We start from the raw sequence: 22,166 nt of genomic DNA, 5'->3' as shown, positions 1-22,166 counted from the left end.
TTCTGTTGCTGTATGTATATGTCGTGACGTTACGATACTGCGAGATAGACAATTGCGGAGCAAATTGCGATACAACTTTTTCAAGATAAGATTCTAATTTTGTATCCATCTTTATTCTTTCTTGACGCAGTTTTATTCGCAAAAGTCTTTCAGCGCTGGTTGGCTGGGACAAGAGAGCTGCTTCTGTCATGGGGACGCTATCTGATCATAAAACCAACATCAAAACTCTCAACGCTTGATGATAAATCCTCAGCCTTCTTCTCCAGCCCCTACCCACACCCAGATGTATCCTTAAACCAAGCCTCGTCGGCACAAAGCGAGGCGGGAGAGCTGTTTTGTGCTGGTAATGATGACTCCAAGTCACAGCTGAGGCTATTCTCACCCAAGTTGCTCGAGGGCGGGTTCTCGTTTGTTGCATCGGACTATGGAGCAAGCAGAACCACGTTCAAGGTTGCCTGTCGACAAGGCTTAGTTCCCGGATCGATCGTCAGGAGGGTCTTATTGGTTCTTATCATTGCAACTGTGGGAGGCTTGCTGTTGCGGTTACCAGCTGTGAGTGTCTCTTCATTACGGCTGCTTTTGCTGATTCATGGCTATAATAGATTTTTGAATAGTATAACCCTTCCCCAACTCAACACAGGTCCATCATTCTCGCCAAAACTCGTTATACATCTCCTTCTGGGATGGTCAGCCATGCAACTAGCAATTTGGGGGATCGAGAGATTGACATTGCTTCTGACGCTTTGCCAGTTGTGGCCACTTTGAGAGAGAGACTTGATGTTTGGAGGAAAGCCCCTGGCGGGAAAGGAGAGATCGAGGGGGAGGTTGAGCATGGAGGGTTTATGAAGTGGAATTTGGAGGCAAGTCCATCCATACCTAGTCCTATGATATGCTGACGTGGTCTGCAGCAATGTTCTACGATTAATGAACAGCACAGCAGCCATATGATTCAGCATTGTACCAATTCGTGGATGTCGCTGAATCGGACAACACTGCACGATGACCGTATGGGACTTATCGACTTTATGGAAGGTGTTCTCGAAAGAAACGATCATCTCAAGTATGGGAGAGAGATAAAGATGAGAAAAAGAGTTATCACCTAAAGGCCTTGGCAATTGTGCAATATCCTTGGAAAGAGGTTTTATATTTGTGAGTACTCGGCATTGAAGAGTCGACCGCAGCGCTAATCACTTTATAGGATTCAGATTCTATTCCCATTTGCGATCCTGAATATATGTTTGATGCTTCTTCATACAAACGCATACAAACGTTTAGGCAATTCTGCTACCGCTGATTACTAGAAAACATCTGCAAGCAATCCAATTTGGGCGATCATGGATGCCAAATGTCGAAATGAATGGGATATGGAAGCGAATCAAATGTTTATTGACAAAGAGAGGATTTGAATGTTTAGTTATTGGTTGGATGCATGCTCAAAAACCACAAAGTCGTACGCCCTACTCCAAACTCTATAAATGTGGACTTACAAGGTTTAGTGGTTCTCTTTCTCTGACGGCGATAAAGATATTTCCTATGGGCCCTTCTCACTTTCCGAAAACGATGGGCAATCCCAGACCGATGGGTTGGCGCTACCGGTCTCCCAGCTGGTACCGTCTCTAGGGACTTTTGTTCTCACACCATGCTCCAACATGATGCCTGGGAGAACCTCTTTTTGTTCAATACAAACTTCTCAAACAAATTCCTTCTGATATTGGTCGGGGCTATTGTTGGGGTCGAACTAAGCAGCTTCCTCTGTTTAACACTTGGCCTGCTACGGCTGTTTCTGCCCGTTACGATGAGTCTAAGAATAGATCAATGGACGACGGCCTGCCAGGGCTGGGCGATTTGGATTGTGAGATATTGGCAGATGCTGCAGAAGATATGGTTATGTGAATGGCTGCGAGGAAAAGAGGTATTAAGGCCATATATCATGGTGGTATCAGATCAGCGCTTTGGTAAGTGCTCACAATTGCCTAAACCTATCCGATTTCGATTACTTATGAGAAGCCATAGTACTGACCTTACCTATATTGATCCTCGTCCCAAAGAACGTCAGGAAAAAGATGCTGCCCACCAGAATACCATGACAATATCAACATCGTCAGAGGCACATGAAAAGGAGAGTGAGGAATGGGTTGGAGTAATTGACCCGACTGGAACCAGTCACCGGTTGAGTTGGTACAATGGGAATCAAATGAGTATCTATCTAATTTTGAAAGTAAAATCCACGACCTAGGTTTCCAACCTTCTGGAGAAGGTTTTAGACGTAAATCTTGAGAACAAGCTCAAATAGCAATACAAGTGAGATATCACTGGCCATATAGAAGATTGCTAACAGCTGATCAAGTACTTATATATAAAGGGGGGTCTTGTGCAACTATGCAGTATATTGGATATAAGTCGGTGATCGTGACTCTGAGCTTTTTTTATGGCCAATAACGTAGCACCCATGTGATCATAGTATTGTCAGACTGGTTGAAGCTGAACAACATTGCCGACGTTATATGGACATTTGACGAACAAAAACTCTGTAAAGTATTAGAGAGATACCCAACCTGATACTTGTGTTGCTTCTCGATACTTCAATCCTCCCATACAATTCAACAAGCTTTTAGAATGCAGCCAGAGGATTAGTGGGTTGGAGAAAAAATGGTCTCGAGAATCAGTTGTTGGATTGGGGTCAGTTATTAGTGGGATGTGTACGTTGCCTTCCTGCATAGATCAAAAATGAATTGTCAAATGAGCAAAATAATGAATTGTATTGGGTTACAAGAATATAAGCAAACACATTCTAATAAACCGCTAAAGTTGAAGGGGCAACATCAATTACGTAAATGAGCGGGATCAGATCCTCCATGGTGATAACCGCTTCATCTGATTGCAATAGAATTGTATCACATATTTATAACAATACAATTAGAAGGATTATATACAGTATCCAGATGGCAGAGCAGCCACTGGAGGGGCAAGCCTCCGGGCAGCAGCCACGAATAGGAGTACCAGCACAAACACAACCATCTGAACCTGTTCCCCTTCCAGAAGACATCAGGGCTGAGGTTGAAAGGGAGCAGGCTTTTGCAGATGCCCAGCAAAAGATCAAAGAGCTCACCAAGCAGCTTCAATGTCTCCAGGAGGAGAAGGATAGCCTAACAAATAAAAGAGATAGTACTGGTAAGTTTCTTGTGTTCTTGCGTTTAGTGCGGCTCAAGACGAGTTGTACTTTTAGTATCTTTAATATCTCAATTACGAACACAATTGTCGGATGTACAATCTTCACATCATGAAGCCACTTCTAAGATCTCTGTGCTTCAAATGCGGCTGGATGCGAGTGAAAGAGAGAAAAGAGAGTTGTTTGAAGAGACTGAACGAATACAACAAAGATTGAACAAAATCATTCGTATGTTATATCATGAGCTATTTGCGCATAATGATTAACTTACTCTAACTTGCTTAGAGGAACTTTATACTCTGAGGCAAGGCAAGACAGATGCTGCTCAGAAGATTGCGTCTCTGGATGTTGAGGTTTCGCAACTACGCATGACGACAGAGACAGCCAAGGCAAGTATATCTCTTGAAAGTTGATATGCACTTATCGTACAACACACAGTTCAATGAGAAAATGAGTACTCAATCACTTGAAAGCGCTCGTAAAGAGATCATCACGCTCAGCAAAGCTGTTTCAGAGGTTGAAGAGCGTTTTGGTCGATATCGTGCCGAAGCTGCAAGTCGAATCGAGTTGAATCAAGCCAATTTCTTGTACTGACTACATGTCTAGCAAGCTGATCAAAGCCAATTTCGTTCCGAAAAAGAATCACTTCTCGCTCGCTTGTCAACTGTTGAGCAGTCTTATCGATCTCTTCAACGAACCTACAATGATCAGTCCTCACGTCTAGCCGATGCTCATGCGAATATTGCCACGTTAACATCAGCAGCAGCAGCAAACAAAGCCGCTGTGGCTGTTGAAGTGCTTCAAATGGAGGAAGCAAATAGAATTTTGGAAAAGCGGAGTGATGAGGCCAGGCAAACAATCGCTGACAGAGAAGCTGAACTCGAAAGGATGGCGGAACAGCTTGAAGACAGGGAAAAATACTGGGAGGCTCGCTTTAGAAAAGAAGAAAGGCTAAAAGAAGAATCAGAAAGAAGAGCACAAGAGCTTAAGGTTGTTGCTGATCGACTTGATATGGCTGAAGGTCATGGTGGATTTGTCAGTGCATCAGCTGCAGTAGCTGGTGAAGTGAGGAAGAATGGGAAGAGCTACACGCAATTATATGCCGACTACACCATTCAAGAAAGTAGGCTAAGAACCACAGAAAATGAGGTGGAAAGGTTGACCGATTTGTTGGATGAAATTAGTCAAGAGTTGAATGAAAAGGTAAAGACTGTTATGATAATACAATGGTTCGACAAACTGACAAGTCCTCAGAAACCACTTCTTGATGAACAAGCAATTGAACACGCTCGCGCCATCGAGCGAGCCAATGCATTAGCCACTGAGTTGTCTACAGTGATATCTGAGCGCGATGCTTTCCAATCGGAGATCAAATCTCTTAGAGCTGCTTCATCTCAGCATGCTTCAGACGTTTCGTTTTTACAGACTACTGTTGAAGATCTGTCTCATCAAGTCAAGACTCTATTGAGGCAGATTGCTATCAAGGACGATCCTTCCCTCGCCAGTGTACCAATAGATAGCGATGCCGAAGTTGGACCGACAGGCGATATTGTCACCGACAATCTATTGGAGTTTAAATCTATCAGATCATTGCAAGAACAAAATCAACGTTTACTGAAGATTACCCGCAGTCTCATGTCTAAACTTGATGAACGCGAAATAGGCCGAGCAGCCCAGCAAGAGGATGAGAATCAAACTAGTCAAACTCTCGATCAGGCTACCGAGATGATCAAAAAACTACACAAAGACCTACTCGAGTCGCAAAAGAAAGTTAACGAAGTCTCCCGCGAGCGGGACTTCTTTTCAAAGTTGTTGGCCAAGGGCGACGGACTTAAATGGTCACAAAATGGCGTTTCTGGGACTAACGGTCCTCTGGAAGATAACGAGCCTCGTCAGCAGATTGTTGTTACTTTGCAGGCAGAATTAGACGTGCTTAGAGAGAAAGCGCAAGGCGAAGTTCAAGTAGCAAGACAAGAAATCAGAAAAAAGACAGAGGAGGCTGCCAGGGCCGAGGTGGAAAGAGCTAAAGCCGAGGCGAAAATTGGTTTACTCGAAGGTAAATACAATTTTTTACCTTTTCGGCTGCTTCTTATGTATTGTAGAACAAGCCAGAGCTCTCAATGAGGCGAGCTCTCTCCAAAAAGATGAGTCCAAGAGCCTTGAAAACCAGGTCAGGCAACTGCAAGGTGCCATCGCACAAGCCCACAATGAGCAACGAGCTGTAAGTAGTTGCATGATATGATATTGATTGCAAAAGTTGAAGAATTAGGCCCTTGATCAAGTAGCGACGAAACAAGCTGAAGCAGACAGACTGAGGAATGAGGCTGCTATGCTTCGTGCAGAGAAGGAACAATGGAAGGTGAAAAAAACTCTTAGTGTTCTTTGTTATAATCAAACTGACTAGTAAACTAGAGCATTGAATCGAGGCTCCACTCGGACTTTTGTCAAGTCCAATCGGAACGTATCAAACTCCAACAACTCATTGACAGCCTTAGGACTGTAGTTACTGAGGCTGACAAAACACGTATTGAGGAAAGAGAAATCTTGGAAAAGAGAGTTGAAAGCCTTCAGCGAGAAACGGTTGCTCTTCGACAACAGATTGAGGAAGCTCACATTGCTACTCGTACGGCGGAAAAAATGTCTTCAGAATTCCAAGCTCGTATCGAGTCTGCTACTGTTAACCTTCGCGCTGATAAGGAAGCTGCCGAAGCACTTATCAAAGCTCATGAAGAGAACCTTGTCAAGCTACGGGCTGAATGCGACAGACACAAATCGGACTCAGAAACAAAACAGAGAATCGGGCTTAATTGGAAGAAGCGTGCGGATCAGCTGCTTGATCAGATTGCGGAAACTACCAAAATTCATGATGCGGCCATGCTAGAGAGAGACAACAAGCTTGCAGAGGCGGAGGAAAAAGTAAAGGGCGTCAACGAGGAGATTGAGAGCTTTAAAAAGAGGATTGAGGAGCTTGAAAGAATAAATGGGTTGAAAGAGGGGACAGTGCAAAGACTACAATCCGAGTTAACCAAGGCTCAATCCAATGACGGTCAGGGCAATGAGTTTATGGTGAGCTTTCAATCACTATAGCTTGATTTGGCTGACATGGCTTTGGAAGACCATTCTTCGAAAGGAGAAGGACGAACTTGCTGAAAAGCTCGTGAAGGCAGAATTAAGTCTTGAGGCCGCCAAGGCAAATACTGAAGCTACTGTTGAGATTGAAGGGAAAGTCAACAATATTGGGAAGGAGAAAACTGAGTTACTTGGAAAGGTAGAGAGCTTGACAAAAGAGATTGCAGAGCGTGATGAGGTGAGATCAAAAAGATCGTTGAGTTAGGAGGCTCATCTTGTTCCAACTAGCGATATGATACGAACGTTACCAAGGTTAATCGCATCAATGCTTCTATGAAAGCTAAGATTGTTGCTCTTGAAAGCGAGAGGAACTCTCTCAACGGCCAAGTAAACATATTGAATGGCAAGGTGATTGAGCTAGAAAACAAGATCAAAGGCCTGGAGTCGTCTGTAAGCAATATGCCAAGTGAATCTGTTCCTGCTGCTGCAGGAGAAACGATAGAGGCCAAGTCTTCGCAAGAAGAAATCGACGCCGCTGTTCAGGTTGCCTTGGCTGCTCGTGAAAACGAACTTCAAATCAAGTTTGCCAAGGATCTGGAAGAGGCCACTAGTTCTGCTGCTGCCGCTGCTTCTCTTCTCAACCCAGCCACAGCATCTGAGCTTGCTGCCCCTATCATTGATGCGGAGGCAACAGCCAAGAGGATTGCTGAGCTTGAAGCCACTTTCGAAATACGTGTAAATGAAGCAATTCAATCTCAAAAGGGAGCTTTAGAAGGAGAGATTAAGCAATTGAAGGGACAAGTGGAAGAACTAAAAAACAAGGTTAAGAGCTTGGAAAGGCAAGTCAAGACAGCTGAAATCTCAAGAAAGACGCTCGAGAGGCAAAAGGCAGACGTAGAGAAAAAATTGAATGAGGCTTTGAAAGATGAAAAAGGCGAGATTGCTTCAAAGGAAGATAAATCTACAGAGCCCAAAGAAATTGAGACGACACCAACGACTACCTTGGCAAGAGGAAGCTCTATACGGGGTAGAGGCAGGGGGACAGCGGCCAGAGGTAAAGCCACTGTCGCCGGTCGACCTAATTCCATTTTGAGTGGTGAGTGGGATACTGAAATCATTGATTCAAAGATGTGGCTAAAGGCTTTATAGCCGTAAATGCTACTCTTTCTCAGACATCGCCACCTGCTCCTGCCAACGAAACATCAGGAGTTAAAAGGCCTTTACCAGAGGATGGCGAAATTAGTCCTGTTCAACCGAAAACTGAAGCTATCGAACAAGCAGCTCCTGCTGGAACGGCGGAGAGGCCAGGAAGAGTGCTGAAAAGGCCAAGAGGAGGTGCCACTAGAGGCCGAGGAGGGAGAGGTGGTGGTCCTGGGGCTAGTACAGGAGGCACAGGAAACTAGAATCAGAGTTTAAAATGAGATTCGCATTGTAATGATTAGAAGAACTACCATTTTGACATGAATGCTATGTTTTTATCATCTTGCAGTATCTAAACAATATTCTTGCAAGCATGGTACCAGGCAAGACTACTATAGGGCACTCGGCGTTGCGCTCTCACTGAATTTTCTCCTGTTGACGGCACCATCTTTTACTTGTCCAAATTCCTTTCTCCTAACACATCCCTTTACAGCTATCCTCAAGTTAAGGAGCCAAAACTTGAGTATGGAAGAAATCTCACTAATAGAATAATGCTGATTACTTGCAGAATAAAATGTATACAATCAAAAACAAACCAACAATATATTCTGTTACGACGCGCCTGATTTCTTTTTAACAGTTGCAAAATACTCTTCCATTCCTTTCTCTCTGGTAGTATAAAGGATAACTTGCCTGCTTGTCTCCACATCTCATTCATGACAATAAAAACATTTGAATTATCAACTCTTGTCTTGGGTAGTGGGCGCACCCACAATGAGAGCAAATATGCCAGCGGAAGGGCAAATAATAGCAGCTATCATCGAGATTTTGGATCGTGATTCTTCCCCTCATCCATATTTTTCTGCTCCTGTGAGTCGAGAAAGGCTCAACATTTTCCACGAGCATTGGCTTATAGAAAAGCATCATGATTGCTGACATTGACAGGCCATTTCAATCGCCCATCTTGCTTCAGCTCTTCATATTTCTCCATCCTCTCTCTCTCCGTCCTATTGTGCCTCTCTGATCAGACCTTTGGCCGATAATTTGTTTGACGTTCCTCGTGAACCTGTTGTCAGGTCTCTGGAGCAAAAGGACAAGGAATGGATCGTCTTTGTAAGCCTATCAAGACCAGGGGAAGTCAGCCGGTCGCAATCTGAGAGAGGGATGAGGAGAGATGAACGGGAACCTGTACTGCCAAGACCCCCAATGAGAAGGGGCAAAACTTCCAATGCTCTTACAGATCATCCTCAAAATACAACTGAACTCAACATACTCCATCTCGTCCCGACACTTCCAGGCGGTTCTGACTACGTCTCGGCACCACTACGATCTTCCAAACGTAAAGGCTTCTTTCAATCATTGGGTCTTCAGCGAAACAAATCTTCGTCTCAACCACCTTCACCGACAGCAATAGCTCTGGAAGAAAAGGAAAAGAGGATCCAGGAGGATTATATTAGGAAGATGGCAGAGCAAGAGACCAAGAAGGAGACATTCGATCCGATGAGAGATGTTCCTCCTCCGATATCCGTGGTTTACAGAGAAGCAAATCCTGTGTCGTTGGGTAATGGATTGTTGGGAGTACCCGGGCCTAGGTATATGAACCGTCAGCCGCACGTAGGACATGAGATGAAGGCAGAGGAAGAAGATAGAGAGGAAATTGATATCATCAGTTCATACGGAGATGATTCGCCAGACGATTCGTCCGAAGAATCGAAAGATAAAGAGAATAAGGATGTCAGCATAGGCAAGGTGCCAGCACCTAGAAAAACTCCAGACGACTTTCCTCCTGTCAAGAGCGGACAAGATGATCAAATGGCTGTAGACTATGGTTCGAGGACTCGAAAAGATAGAGACAAGGAAGAAAGGATAGATTCATTTGATCTTGAGGCTGAGGACAATGGTGAAGAGGTCGACAAATTGAAAGAAAAGAGAAAAGGTCAAAAGAAAGAGGGTGCTGATAGAAAGGTTTCGTTTGTCGATAGAGAGGAACAAAAGAGTCATCGTTATTCTGAGCCTGCAAGTGAAGAGGAAGAAGAAGGCGCTCAGCAAAGTAAATATGATGCTGAAGCTAAGAAGACGGATCATGATCAAGAGAGCAAGCAAAGACACACTCGCGAACGCACTAATGAGAAAAAGCAAAAGAACGACAGAAAAATGTATGAAAGTGAGAATGACAATGACAAAGAGGAACGAATGAGACACAAAGACAGACACAAAAGTGAGCGAAAGCATAGAGAAAAGGATGAAGATGAGCAGGGAGATGAGCAGGGAGATGAGCGGAGGGATGAGCGTAGAAGCAAACACAAGAGCAAGAATAAAGACAAAGAAAAGGAGAGAACGCATAGACATAAACATCGAGAACAGGTAGATGAAGACGAAAGTGGCAATACTTCTATGCCTTGGCTGGCCGCAACCTTTGAGGATTTGCCGTTTGGGCCAGACGTCTCTGGAGTAAGTCATCATTTTAGAAACAGATTTGTCCAGAGGATTATGACTGACTTACTTTGCCTTGCTTCTCCCCATTGCTCTTCTCGAAAACCAGATCAAGATTATTGATTGGATGAAGAAACGATGGCAATTAATGTTTGCGGAAATCCTGGCTGTCCTCGGGTTGGTTTATGTGCTCCAAGCAGCTGGATTATAGATTCCTTTTATTCAAAAATGGCCCGTTCAGATGCCAAACCTATTATCCATCCAATAATTCACCTGTTTGTTATTGAGTACGCAATAATATCATGCATAAGATTGGGAATGACCATTTTCTGAAAGTCGTTAAAGTACTCATTTTATGATAAAAGCTTGATGCTTCATGTTGTTAACTCAAAAGTGGGACACCTTCCAAAGAGCGATTAGTGTTCAAGAATGAGAGAAATCTCTACAACAGCACAAAACCGATTTGGGAGCTCTTTTTGGTTGAAGTCGAAGAATGTCCACCGTCAACAGGGGCGCAATTCCAATTATACAAGTAATCTTTAGGTGGAGAAAGAAACATGTCAGTTGGCTGTATGTTATGACTATGCTGATTAAAGTGCCACTTACAGTTCAAGAAACCATCACCTGGTCCAAACTGTATCGACAAGTAAGCGCGTGAAATGATCAACTTCACAACACGAAACTACTCACTTTTTGTTCCTGTAAGAACATGTTGTTGTCTAATAGAGTCAATGCATTGAAGACGTCAAATTGAGCCTGTTATTCATAAATTCAGTTTTTCTTTTTGTTGTTTCAACCAAGTAGAAGAAGAATGAGAGAACACTTGCAATTTTTGCCATGACTAACAGATCTCCCACAAGTTCATTCAACCTTCTCTCCAACTTCCTCCTTCCTTTTGCATCATGTGTTGCTGCATCATCTGAGCTGCCTCCCGCAGAGAACAAGACATCCGAGGCATAATAAAACATGTATGCTGCATTAAGAAGATTGTGTTTGGGATGCTTCATGATGGTGGACGGAAGAGAATAGAAGGAGACGAAGTCTGTAATGAGATGGGTAACTGGGTCTTCAACAACGAAGGCCCAAATAACTTGTTCTATCCGTTTCCCATCCACTTCTCTTCCTTGCCCGCTCAAGAACCAATGTGCAACCTCTTCATCTGATTCAAATTTTTGAGCCAACTCAAATCTTGATAAGTACTTCTGCAAAAGCCGACGGACTTGCGGAACATCTTCAATAGCCATTTCACGGAAGCCAGGGGTAGATGGGTGGGCGGGGATTGAATACTGTTGAACAAGCCGAGCAACTGTAGTCCCTCTCGCTAGGGGAGAAAAGCCAATGTCCACTAATTTGGGGGGATTGAGGTTTCGGTGAAAGTATCTACACAGTTGACGAGCATAATAATTCAGGGTTCATTTCACAAGCAATGTTGAACATTGGATAGGCACATACCTTGAAGTTCCAACAGGCGTAGGAATAACAACGCCAGCGGTGTATATTGCTTGCCAAATATCTATCGAATTCACCCGACGAGTAACCTCTTTAATCAAAACAGGCGCTAGGCGCTTGGAACGAAGTTTTTTGTGAACACAGAGGAAGTTGATCTCAGCACCAGGGAATGATCTGGATGTATTAGTTGATACAATTTTTTGCGCTAAGGTAACTTAATGACTCACTTTTTTCTTGCCCGAATATCCACCCTAACACCCGAAATGAATCCTACAAGTTTTTTTGTTTTTGCGACGCGAACACCAATATGCCAGTCGGGAAAATATCCAGGTGGAGTCAAAGCCCTTACAACGTTGTCAGATAATGCATGGCGAACGAATGCTTGGACATACCAAAGTAAAAACTCCTTTGAATAGTTGAACCTAAACATAGCATCGTCGTCTTCGACGTAGTTTTCAGACAACAAAACATATACCTCTCTGCACTAATTCAACGCAGTTATAGTTAGCCATGCTCGAGGATCCGAAAGGCTGCAAGTGAAAACTGAACTCGCCTGTTCCTCATTCCTGATATCAATCGTACTCCACTCAAAACCCGATGGTAGGTTTATAGGCTCTTGACGTACGTCTGCAGGAGCTTTGAGCTGATCGATGGGACCTTCTTCAAGGGGAAGAACGGAAGAAGAAGAAGAGCCTAGCATCTGAGGTACTGGTTGAGTTTTCCAAAACTACCCAAAATGACGATTTAGTACGGGCATCTTGAGAGAAGCGGGGCAAAGCACCTTGTGTTCACCAAGATTTTTAGTGCCACTCTTGTTCCCCAGTGCCATCTTTCCATCCAGAATTTTCATCAAATCTGCAGCTTTGAGAGCTCGACGGATTTCCTCTATTGACCATTCATCAGTCCAAATACGGCATATAGCACAAGATGTACCATCTGTAGCATCACGACTTTCAGCAGGATCCATATGCTCTCTGACAACATTAATAATCTCATCCGAAGCTTTGCCTGTTGCTATATCTCTTTTATACAATCTCAGTTTTCCATCCATACAAGACAAGACAGGACACACTTGAGTTTTTGTACTGCCTTGGTGGCCTTGGACTTCTTCTTTTTCTTCTTCTTCTTTTTGTCATTTGAACTACCTTCCACGTTACTCTTGTCTTTTTCTACGTCGCCGCCGTCGCTATCACCCTCGCCATCACTGTTTTCATCTTCGCCATCACTTTTAGCATTGGCTTCCATTCGAGCTGCTTGACCAAGTTGCTGAAATTTATCTAGAACTTCCTCTACATTCGGCGATAAGTTCTCCTTTACTGGCAGTGATTCGCTTGGGTCTGTTGGCATGTTTAATTCTTTTAAATTGATTTACAAGAATAATTTCAAGAAAATAATTATTGTCTATAGATGTGTCATGGAACGGAACCAAAATCCACCCAACAAAAAAAGCACAAAAGCAAATAGATGGAAAGCTCTATGTTTACAGATTTCGCATTCAAACCAGTAGATATGGAGTCCAGTGTGAGTTGAAAGATGAATGAGGCCAGACAGCCAGCCAGCCTTGCACAAACCAATAACCCAGCAACCAAAAAAACCTCGACGAATGCCCTATCTGCGATGCATGACTTTTAAATCTTCTGTATACTGCCTATTCTCCAGCCTTTTTGGCTTTGCCCTATCAGATTGATACCAACAGACCATATGGCAATAACGAAAAGGGTCATAAACATGCAAATGTTAGTAACTACTCCGACTTGAGAGAATTGACGTACAAGAGCGTATCGGGTGAGCTGGAACAGAGAACCAGAAAGGGAAACGCCTAATAGGACAAGGTAGGCGCCTGAACCAAGTCAGCGGGAATACATTGGAGCTTTTAGAGTACCCACGGTAGTAATATTTGCCGTTACCTCTGAGATATACGGGAACGCCCTTCTCCGCTTGATAGGCGATCTGCTTGGCCCGGATTCTGTTTGGACGGTTGATAATGGCGTCAAACATGAGGTGAGTGGTGATTTGGGCGATGGTAATGGAAGATGATAATGGAGGATGAGGATTAGAAAATAAAGATTTAAAAAGTATCCCAGATGAGATTCGAATGGATTCGGAAAACGTTACTTGGTACAAGGATATATTTTTGAAACATTTATCTTCATTTTATCCGAGAATTATCTGGTGCCTGAGGTCAAATATTCATTTTTACTTTACCATTTATATTTTATTTTCTTTGATAGTATTCATTCATCAAAAATGGACGTATCAGATATTCTCAAGCAACACAACGACAAAAAGTGAGCTCTACCTAGGTTCTATCGCTTATGGCTCACATTTTATAGCTCCACACAGGTGCTCTCGCGCCCAACTCCTGTCCATACAGATCCAGCTCTGCTCGCTGCGTTTGATAATCTTCCTATTGACCACGAACAGTATAACCAAGATATTGAGCAGCATTTGATACAGCTCACACTATCCTCCACGCACGCGCTCATTTCGGCACTCTTTACGCTTCCTACCAATCCATCTCCGTCTGGTCCTATTTCTCAGATTCCACCTCCGACCACTCTTCTGCCGCGAGAAAAACCGCTTCCTAAACCAAAGCCATTGACGAAATGGGAGCGATTTGCGAAAGAGAGGGGTATCAGCCACAAAAAGAAGGAGAGGGAAGTCTGGGATGAAGAAAAACAAGAATGGGTATCTAGATGGGGATACAAAGGCAAAAACAAGCAGGATGAGGAGCAATGGTTGCATGAAGTCAAAGCTGGAGAGGGTGAGTGATGTTAGCCACTCGAGTACTACATACTGACCATGTCAGATGCGGACCAAGACCCAGCCAAGACGGCCCGTGCTGAGCGTAAAGCTCGTACTGCTAAAAACCAAAAACAACAGACTGCCAACCTCGCAGCAGCTGCTAAGCAATCTACCGCTGTCGTTGCCGACTCCCAAGAAGCGAGGAAATCTGCACGTGAATCTCGCAAATCGGAGCTCAATCGCTCCATGCTCATCACCAAAACATCTACCGCCTCTCTTGGTAAATTTGATCAAAAGATTGAAGGAGAGCCCAAGGCGAAGGGCGTGAAACGCAGATTCGAGGCGACAGTGCAAGGAGACTATGGAGACGAAAAGCAGAGAGCATTGGGAGTCTTGAAACGGGTCGAGAGAGGCGAGAGGGAAGGCAAACGATCGAAAAAAGGAGGAGAAGGAGAGGAAGGGGGTTTGAATGTACGAAAAGCGGTGAGATTCAGTGGAGGGGCTGAGAAGCAAAAAATCAAAACAACCGGGAAGAAGGGTAAAAGAAAGTGATGGTAAAGAGGATTTACATGCGATGTATTCACCGTAACTCTATTCAAATTCTACAAACAGCTTACCCTTTCGCCAGTTATCGTTGTATACATGGTGAATTTGCTAATTATTGTGTAGTATTATACTCCTTCTGACGTGCGTTGGCATTTCAAGTCTGATACCTCTACTTTGAGAGCGTTCAAACTGTCTATCTGGTCTGGCATATACACTTCAGATCATTCATTATGTTTACTCCTTGATGTATTGACGTTGAACCAATTAGTCTTGTTGAGAAGAGATAGGTGACGCCAAATTCACTGCTTCTGTTGTCGTGGCATGTAGGATACACTGTGATCATTAGTTGAGAGTGTGCCGAGCTCAAAAACATAAAGTTTAGGATTGGAGAAAATTACGCGCTTCCCATCAATATTAACAGACGCTTCAGGACCCGTGTAATGAGCAGACTGAATGATTTGAAAAGTTTTCCCATCTAAAAGCAAATTGTCATGACAGGTATGTTGTCAATGTAAACGGCGATTCATGTCGAATCATACCTCTTCATTCAAGGCCTACCAGCTCCAATGGGACGATGGATGCTGTTTGGCTTTAAACATTAATCCCAAAAGCATTCGCAATATAGAAATGCTTAGAATTTAAGAGTATATCCTATCGGTATTCAAGTTTGAGTATATGGAAGCGTATTTGGGAACGGGTAGAAGTGAAAGTTTTACTTACCTCTTCAACTTCCTGGTGTTAGATGCAAGAAAATAGCCTTGCAGCTATGGGAACATCTCGCTGATTTGGTTCAACCCTCTAGTTGCTTGTTCAAGACTTCCCAAGACTCTCTCTTCAAAGTGAAAAGGCTATTGACAGGTTTTTGCAAGACGTAGATGTACTTTTCATAATCCTCCCCATTTACTGTCAACTGGGCATCTAGTATTTCCACCTGTATGTCAGAATTATGGGCAAAGAAAGGCCATGGGAGTACAGGATAATATGTATGCCTCAAACATGGTATAGATGGTTGGACTGGGACCTGGTCGAAGGACACAGAAGCCTCAAGGATATAAGGAAGGAATTGTGATTGATAGAACTCTAGATAATAAATCTTGATAGCTGTTTTTATCCATTCTGGATAGGCACTCTCAGATAAGTCGACTGGTCCCAAGGACTCCTTGACCAAGCCCAAGACCAATCCTCTTCCTGACAGTAGGATCTTTTGACACATCCTGCAAAAGTGGCTGCTGGAAGAGGAGTAGGCGGGCGGGTCAGGCATAGTTGATTCTAGACAGCTCCAAAAAAGTCGATTCTCTCATATGTACATCTTTTGTTCTACAGTCTAGTGTGGAAAAGTGTCAAATTAAGATATATTTTAATATAAATTGATAAGATAATTATGCAGATTGTGCCTGATTGTATTATCTCAAAAGCTGGCGAGTTAAGTCACGTGATAGTCACACGAGGGCAAGTCCGCATGGTCGGAGATCGCCGCCTCCACCTTTGGCCATTTCTTGCAGCAGCTTTTTTTTTCATTGATAAACTAACTGGTGGATACAAAAATATATATAAATGGGAAAGCCTAGAGGAAAAAAACATGGAGTGAGTCAATAAAATGATCCAGAGGCTCTGGTTAATAGGTTTAGGGACGTGGAGGTGCCCGTCAGCCTTCTGGAAGGGACAATGGCGAAGGAGAGTGGAAGACGTTCAACAAGGACGACGTGAAAAATTTGGCTTTTGAACAGTACTACAAAGTATGTTTTCTTTGAGGTTATAGAAGAGCCACTCATCGCAAGCTGTGTAGGCACAAGGTATCATGACACCCGAAGAATGGCCTCAATTTATGGAAAGCATGAAAACAGAGCTTCCACTCACGTTCCGTGTCACAGGTTCTCGAGCGTAGGTTAGGTTTTGAGTGAAAAGCATTTTCCTTACGTCTTTTTCAAAGTCATGCCGAAACTATCAATGATATGATCAAGACGATTTATGTTCCCAACATGCAAAATGTCGAATTTGAAGGCAAAACCTACGCCCCTCCTCTCCAATTACCTTGGTATCCCAATCAACTAGGCTGGCAAGTTTCTGCACCTAAGCGTGTGGTACGAAAAACTGAACCTTTCAAAAAGTTTCAACGGTTTTTGGTGGGCGAGACTGAAGTTGGTAATCTCAGTCGACAGGAGGCTGTTTCAATGATCCCTCCACTTTTTCTCGACGTTGAGCCTCACCATCACTGTCTTGACATGTGTGCTGCTCCTGGGTCCAAAACGGCGCAAATTATCGAGGCTCTCAACCCGCATCATACTTCCTCTACTGGCTTACTCATTGCAAACGACTCTGATTATAAAAGGACACATATGCTTGTACATCAGACAGGCAGGATGCCAAGTAAAGGCCTGATTGTTACCAATTATGATGCCTGTACGTCCATTTTTCGCCATTTATCATTCATTGTATCTGAATTATTATCGTTTTAGCCATGTTTCCAGCTGTTAAACTTGGCGAAAAAGAGACTCTTCAATTTGACAGAATTTTAGCGGATGTACCATGCAGTGGAGATGGAACTTTGAGGAAAAACATTGAAATCTGGAGCAAATGGGGTGTTGTTGACGGAAACTCTTTGCATTCGTACGTCAACTCTGGCGTTGGTAAGGTTGCTTTTCTAAATCTTGACGATATTTTTAGTTTACAACTTCGAATTCTCACTCGAGCTGTTGCAATGCTTAAACCCGGTGGCCGATTAGTCTATTCGACTTGTTCACTGAATCCCGCAGAGGATGAATCCGTAATTGCGGCTACTCTCTTGTCCCATTCCAACATTGTCCTTGTTGATGTTTCTTCTCATTTACCTGAACTCAAGCGCCGAAAAGGAATGTCAAGCTGGCAAGTGGGATCACAACCAGATGGCAAAGACGGAGTAATCAATTACTACGCAACGTACGACGAATACAAACAGGCATTGGAAGAAGGAAAAGAGAAAGGGCAGGAAGAAAAAGGCAAGGGTTTACCAGCCTCTTTGTGGCCCCCAGTCGATCCGGAAAAATTACATCTTGAACACTGGTACGTTGAAAAAATTTCTGCTGCAGGCGGGACTTATCACGTGTAAACAGTATGCGGCTTTTACCACATGATCAAAATACTGGTGGTTTCTTTGTGGCTGTCCTTGAAAAATCCAGCAATCCCTCAGTCGGTACCAAACGTCAGGCGTCTCCTACTAAGGAGGTTGAATCTAAGCGTCCTCGCGACAAGTCTCCCGAGTCACAATCTGCTGCTGCTACCGCCGAAGCCTTGACAAAGGGTGAAACAAACGGACACAAAGTGGAGGGAAAGGCTATCCAAAAAAAGGAGAAGCGAGACAACACATTCAAGGAAGACCCTTACTCATATGTCGACCCAGAGCATGAAGAAGTGAAAGCTATTGTGTATGTTTGTGCAATTCTTGAAACTAAAATGTAATCGAATTGTCAATCTAATTGGGGCATATAGAGAAAAGTTCAAATTCAAAGATACCTTTCCACGCGAGAATCTCTTGGTTCGCAATGAATATGGAGATCCGCTTAGAACCGTATACTTGACCAATAGTATTGTGAAGGTGAGTCTTTCGCACAGCGCCAACCAAAAAAAATTTCTATCTGTCATTATTCCGTTGGTCTATCAATATTGAGTTGGAAAACTTATGCTTGTATAGAGGATTATTCAAAACAACGACTACACTCGCATGCGGATTGTTTCTGCTGGTGTCAAAGCATTCACACGCCAGGACTCTTCGACATCCAAAAACACAGAACTCACATGCAAATGGCGTCCTCCCATCGACGGTGTTCTTGAGCTTCTTCCACATATTGGAGAAGGTGTTCTCATTGAAGGCTCCTTGGCTGAGCTTCGAGTTCTTCTGGAAGATCACTATCCTGCTATTGAGAAATTTGCGTCTCCTTGGAGAAAGGAGATGGAAGGTCGCGACATGGGCGCAGGAATTGTCAAATTCGGACCTGATAAGATTGAGGACGCAGAACTGCGGCTGCCACTATATCTGCCAGTATGGAAAGCAAAAATGAGTTTAAGCTTGATGATTGATAAAAGGGAGAAGAGGTTCGTCCTGTTGAATTTTCAGATCAGAATTGACTTATTCGCATTAGCATTCTGTCTCTCCGTACATTCGGTAAAGATATTTGCAACCCCCCTCCTACCCAGCCTGACCAGAAGCAATTTCCTACAAATAGTGTGGAGGAGAGCAAAGAAGCTGATGCCGTAAAGAATTTGGAAGGAGATGATGCAGAGGAAGGGGGTAAAACAGGGATCGCTTTAATGGCGGAAAATATAGTATAACCATGAAATACAATTTAGAATTGCCTATGTACTTCCGCCCTTTCTACATTTTGAGATAAAGATGCTGTTCAATCAATATGAAGCTCCTCAAAACTTCCTAATGCAACCTCAAAATATACTCAAATAATACTTGGGACAGTTACGGAGACTTGCGCGACAACGAAAATAGCACTAAAATCAAATTCCTCATGCAATTTGAGCTAATATGCTTTGTTTTGTGCTTTCATTCAACGTTTTTCAATCAACATACATAACTGTTCTCTTAACATATAATACTTGTTTACATCTTGCAATACTAATCAATATCTCCTACCTTGTTCTCGCAAGTCCACTACGAAAAGATTTCAAGCAGTTAATTTGGAGAAGAAATGGAAAAAATCGACATTAGAGGCTCCCATAGAACACTCATATATATAATGCGATGAGACCCAAGCAGACCAGGCAGCACGCTGATACTAAAACTAAAGTCAGTAAGATGTGCAAAAAAAAATACAGAATGGATGAGACCAGGACGCATAGACAGTCTAGACAAAAGACTTACATGTTCAGGTAGCCTCTGCATAAGCCTATCCAAGCCAACCTTGTCCACCAAAGTCTTAGGAATAGCCTTGTTCAGGACATTTTTTCTTCCCACGACATTGTCATAGAGATCTGACCCTTCGAGCTGGGCTTGCAGCTGATTGAGAGTAGAAGAAAGTTGATCTGAAATAGCAGTTCGAGCTTTTGTACCCTTGTGCTGAAGCCATTCACGAGTGATACACGAATATTCAGCGGCTGCGTTCTCACAAATTTTTTGTTGTATATCTTTGACATAGTTTTGGTCTATGCAGTAGTAATAAGCAAGGAACTTTTGTATAAGCAACGCACTCCGAGTACTTACAAAAGACTGAGGGTTTGCCTTCTTTGAAAACCATCTCATTCAAGTACTCCTCATCTGTTAAGCCTAAACCAACAAGCACCTCAAGAGAACTACTGGTCACACCGCCCTTATTCGTGCTGCTATCCTTAAACAGGATCACACCCTTCTTCTCCAACCAGAATCTTGCTTGTTGAGTGAAGAAGAGATTGGCGCCTTCGACAACGTACTTGAAGTTGGGTTTGCCGTCAGCGTCGACGAGCTGAGAAACATTTGCAATATTCACAGCTTCAGGACGACCGCCACAAGGAACGAATAAGTCAGCCTTGACGCGAAAATGGAAAGTGTTACGGAAGGCTGTGCCGTCAGGAACAATTTCACCAGCTGTCAACAATTGTCAGTAGGTTTATCGACACATCAATGTGTTCATGAATTCACTAGGCAAGCGAACGTCCTTGTCATCCACGCTGACATAATACCCCCCTTCACCCAGCTTGCTTGTGTCAAAGGCACTGATTGGGATCCTCCTCTTGGCTAAGCCTATCAATTCTGACCGGTCAAGACCATGAGGATCATAGATGACCCCACTCCCGTCGATGATGGCAACAGTCTTATCTTTGGAGAGGAGGATTTCATTGGATCCGAGATCGCCATCCGGACCTCCAGTCTGGAACTTGGTGACGTCTTTTTCATTGAGGCCGTGGGCTTTGAGGACACCAAATATGTATTGCCGAACGGAAAGCGAAGTCATACCGTAAGTGTCATGAGGAATACCACCGAGCTTTTCTGCACTTTTTCCAGTGGTGAACGACTTCCACCAGCTGGCTCCTCTCTGGCGGGCGTGATTGGCTGCCCAATCCATCAAGTCTGCTGTGTTCTCATCAGGACCGAAGAAAAGGATCTCGGGGTTATCGACAGATCGACTAGATACATCCACAATAGGCCCTTTAATGCCAGGGGTGATACCGGGAATAAGAAGATCGATGATAGAATCAACATATTTCTCGAAACAGGTATGGATGTTGGCATCAAGAGCGGGGAGAATAGTACCTTTTGCACCACCTTCAGGAATATCCTTGTTTTCTATGGTAAGTGAGCTTTGGAATAGTCCTGTTACCACGAAAGGAACATACTGAGATTTTGTGTGGCAGCTAAAGCATAATTTTCATCAAACAAGCCTCTGACGTTTCGGTTCCAATTTTCCTTGCCTCGACTTCTGATGATCCTAATACCACCTCGAGCAACGTCTCTGAAGCGGACGTGGAAGCCTCGAAACTCTGAGCCAACCACGAAGAACATACCGTATGGAGCGTTTGGGTACTCAACAGAAGGGAGGAAGGAGGGATCAAGCCGGAAGGAGAGAGCGACCTCTATCAGAATGAATAGCACATTAACAAAGTGTCTCATGATATGTGATTCCCGCAGATAGCTCGTACCAAGAGTTAGAATACTTACTAGTGGGTTGATAAAAATTGCATTTAATAATGTGTTTGTTGAAAACCAAAAATGCCTCCAAAATCTGCACAGCGTGCTGATTAGCAGCCTTCTTCCTTATAAGAGCGTGGAGATCTTCGTCAGAAATTGATTGCTCAGTCTTAAGACGCTGAAAGGAAAGTGTGGGAGTGAGTTGAGAGGCCTCATCTGCGACAGGATCTAAAGGGATTCATGAGTTGGTTTGCTTATTGTAACCAATCAAAAGAAACATACAGTGAATCATTGCAAAATTGATATACAACAACCTTACCAATTCAGGATGATTAGCAATGACTTCCCGGATTGACTCGCGGGTAAAAGTTTCTTCACGAAATCGAGTCTTGATCTTGGCAAGGACTTCGGCATGGCCAGCATTGGATTCATCAAGCACTGTGTAAATTCATTGATCAGTATCAAGTTCGCCGAAAAAAACAAAGGCTTGCCATTCTTCAAAGAAAGGTATGCTTGTCCCAACCGATTGCAGAAATGCTGAGCAAAAATCCAACCGACATAAGCATACGTGGCTTCCTGAACAGCATGTCCTTGGCCGGCTGCCTCCCCTTCTTCGAATTTTCTAGCAGTGCTGCTAACGCCAAAAAATGGATTGTCAGGCAGACAGTAGAGCAAACTTGCCTCGCGCACAACCTGATGAATAGAATGTTCAATAGGAGGCGCTCTTGTGTTTGGGACTGGATTGAGGTACATTGAGATGATAGTGATCCCGTTGGAGAATTGTTCGACGTATTTGCGGGCGGAGAAGAGACCATAAAAGTGGTAAAGGCCCGAAAGAGCGGAGAAGAATTTTCGGGTGCCTCCCATCTTGTAACCGATTACGATTCTATGTTCTCGCGAGTCTTCCACCTCAAACATCTCAATAACAGGCCCGGTTCGGCGCTCAACTTCCGACATGACCTCTTGGTAAATGTCGATTGTGTTTTCGCTGGCCTTTTCAAGGAAAGCAGAATCAGAGACTGAACGAAT

At 43.6% G+C, this 22,166-nt stretch overlaps 9 protein-coding genes across 9 annotated transcripts; 6 read left to right on the top strand and 3 right to left on the bottom strand.

Moving 5' to 3' along the window:
* Positions 1-238: 238 nt before the first annotated feature.
* Positions 239-1,294, top strand: L203_100833 (uncharacterized protein; the record flags this gene model as incomplete). Its single annotated transcript, XM_066210287.1, has 6 exons — positions 239-285; positions 438-552; positions 615-860; positions 909-1,060; positions 1,137-1,149; positions 1,199-1,294. 6 exons carry the CDS (start codon positions 239-241, stop codon positions 1,292-1,294), a joined length of 669 nt encoding a protein of 222 aa, XP_066066384.1.
* A 135-nt stretch (positions 1,295-1,429) lies between these two features.
* L203_100832 (uncharacterized protein) lies at positions 1,430-2,236 on the top strand (the record flags this gene model as incomplete). Its single annotated transcript, XM_066210286.1, has 5 exons — positions 1,430-1,450; positions 1,497-1,607; positions 1,747-1,889; positions 1,944-1,955; positions 2,008-2,236. The coding sequence occupies 5 exons, from the start codon at positions 1,430-1,432 to the stop codon at positions 2,234-2,236; spliced, it is 516 nt and encodes a 171-aa protein (XP_066066383.1).
* A 706-nt stretch (positions 2,237-2,942) lies between these two features.
* On the top strand, positions 2,943-7,641 carry L203_100831 (uncharacterized protein; the record flags this gene model as incomplete). The annotated part of the gene is made up of 12 exons (XM_066210285.1): positions 2,943-3,171; positions 3,227-3,397; positions 3,455-3,558; positions 3,608-3,721; positions 3,776-4,372; positions 4,424-5,225; positions 5,272-5,390; positions 5,439-5,528; positions 5,582-6,235; positions 6,285-6,476; positions 6,527-7,334; positions 7,388-7,641. 12 exons carry the CDS (start codon positions 2,943-2,945, stop codon positions 7,639-7,641), a joined length of 4,134 nt encoding a protein of 1,377 aa, XP_066066382.1.
* Positions 7,642-8,152: 511 nt separating this feature from the next.
* L203_100830 (uncharacterized protein) lies at positions 8,153-10,022 on the top strand (the record flags this gene model as incomplete). The annotated part of the gene is made up of 3 exons (XM_066210284.1): positions 8,153-8,248; positions 8,324-9,829; positions 9,921-10,022. 3 exons carry the CDS (start codon positions 8,153-8,155, stop codon positions 10,020-10,022), a joined length of 1,704 nt encoding a protein of 567 aa, XP_066066381.1.
* Positions 10,023-10,253: 231 nt separating this feature from the next.
* On the bottom strand, positions 10,254-12,607 carry L203_100829 (glycylpeptide N-tetradecanoyltransferase; the record flags this gene model as incomplete). The annotated part of the gene is made up of 11 exons (XM_066210283.1): positions 10,254-10,348; positions 10,418-10,445; positions 10,502-10,567; positions 10,639-11,191; positions 11,264-11,434; positions 11,488-11,604; positions 11,653-11,744; positions 11,814-11,987; positions 12,042-12,145; positions 12,194-12,282; positions 12,333-12,607. 11 exons carry the CDS (start codon positions 12,605-12,607, stop codon positions 10,254-10,256), a joined length of 1,764 nt encoding a protein of 587 aa, XP_066066380.1.
* A 301-nt stretch (positions 12,608-12,908) lies between these two features.
* On the bottom strand, positions 12,909-13,258 carry L203_100828 (uncharacterized protein; the record flags this gene model as incomplete). Its single annotated transcript, XM_066210282.1, has 3 exons — positions 12,909-12,935; positions 13,033-13,100; positions 13,147-13,258. 3 exons carry the CDS (start codon positions 13,256-13,258, stop codon positions 12,909-12,911), a joined length of 207 nt encoding a protein of 68 aa, XP_066066379.1.
* Positions 13,259-13,507: 249 nt separating this feature from the next.
* On the top strand, positions 13,508-14,557 carry L203_100827 (uncharacterized protein; the record flags this gene model as incomplete). The annotated part of the gene is made up of 3 exons (XM_066210281.1): positions 13,508-13,548; positions 13,594-14,024; positions 14,070-14,557. The coding sequence occupies 3 exons, from the start codon at positions 13,508-13,510 to the stop codon at positions 14,555-14,557; spliced, it is 960 nt and encodes a 319-aa protein (XP_066066378.1).
* A 1,548-nt stretch (positions 14,558-16,105) lies between these two features.
* Positions 16,106-18,856, top strand: L203_100826 (uncharacterized protein; the record flags this gene model as incomplete). The annotated part of the gene is made up of 10 exons (XM_066210280.1): positions 16,106-16,135; positions 16,180-16,287; positions 16,338-16,432; positions 16,482-16,951; positions 17,008-17,158; positions 17,216-17,590; positions 17,641-17,952; positions 18,017-18,122; positions 18,219-18,619; positions 18,667-18,856. The coding sequence occupies 10 exons, from the start codon at positions 16,106-16,108 to the stop codon at positions 18,854-18,856; spliced, it is 2,238 nt and encodes a 745-aa protein (XP_066066377.1).
* Positions 18,857-19,200: 344 nt separating this feature from the next.
* Positions 19,201-22,094, bottom strand: L203_100825 (uncharacterized protein; the record flags this gene model as incomplete). The annotated part of the gene is made up of 8 exons (XM_066210279.1): positions 19,201-19,311; positions 19,398-19,678; positions 19,737-20,096; positions 20,151-20,795; positions 20,846-21,082; positions 21,168-21,365; positions 21,420-21,575; positions 21,629-22,094. 8 exons carry the CDS (start codon positions 22,092-22,094, stop codon positions 19,201-19,203), a joined length of 2,454 nt encoding a protein of 817 aa, XP_066066376.1.
* Positions 22,095-22,166: the final 72 nt, after the last annotated feature.

Source organism: Cryptococcus depauperatus, chromosome 1 (genome assembly GCF_001720195.1).
Source record: "Cryptococcus depauperatus CBS 7841 chromosome 1, complete sequence".
NCBI classification, from domain to species: Eukaryota; Fungi; Basidiomycota; class Tremellomycetes; order Tremellales; family Cryptococcaceae; genus Cryptococcus; species Cryptococcus depauperatus.
This window is presented reverse-complemented; position numbering and strand designations above follow the sequence as displayed.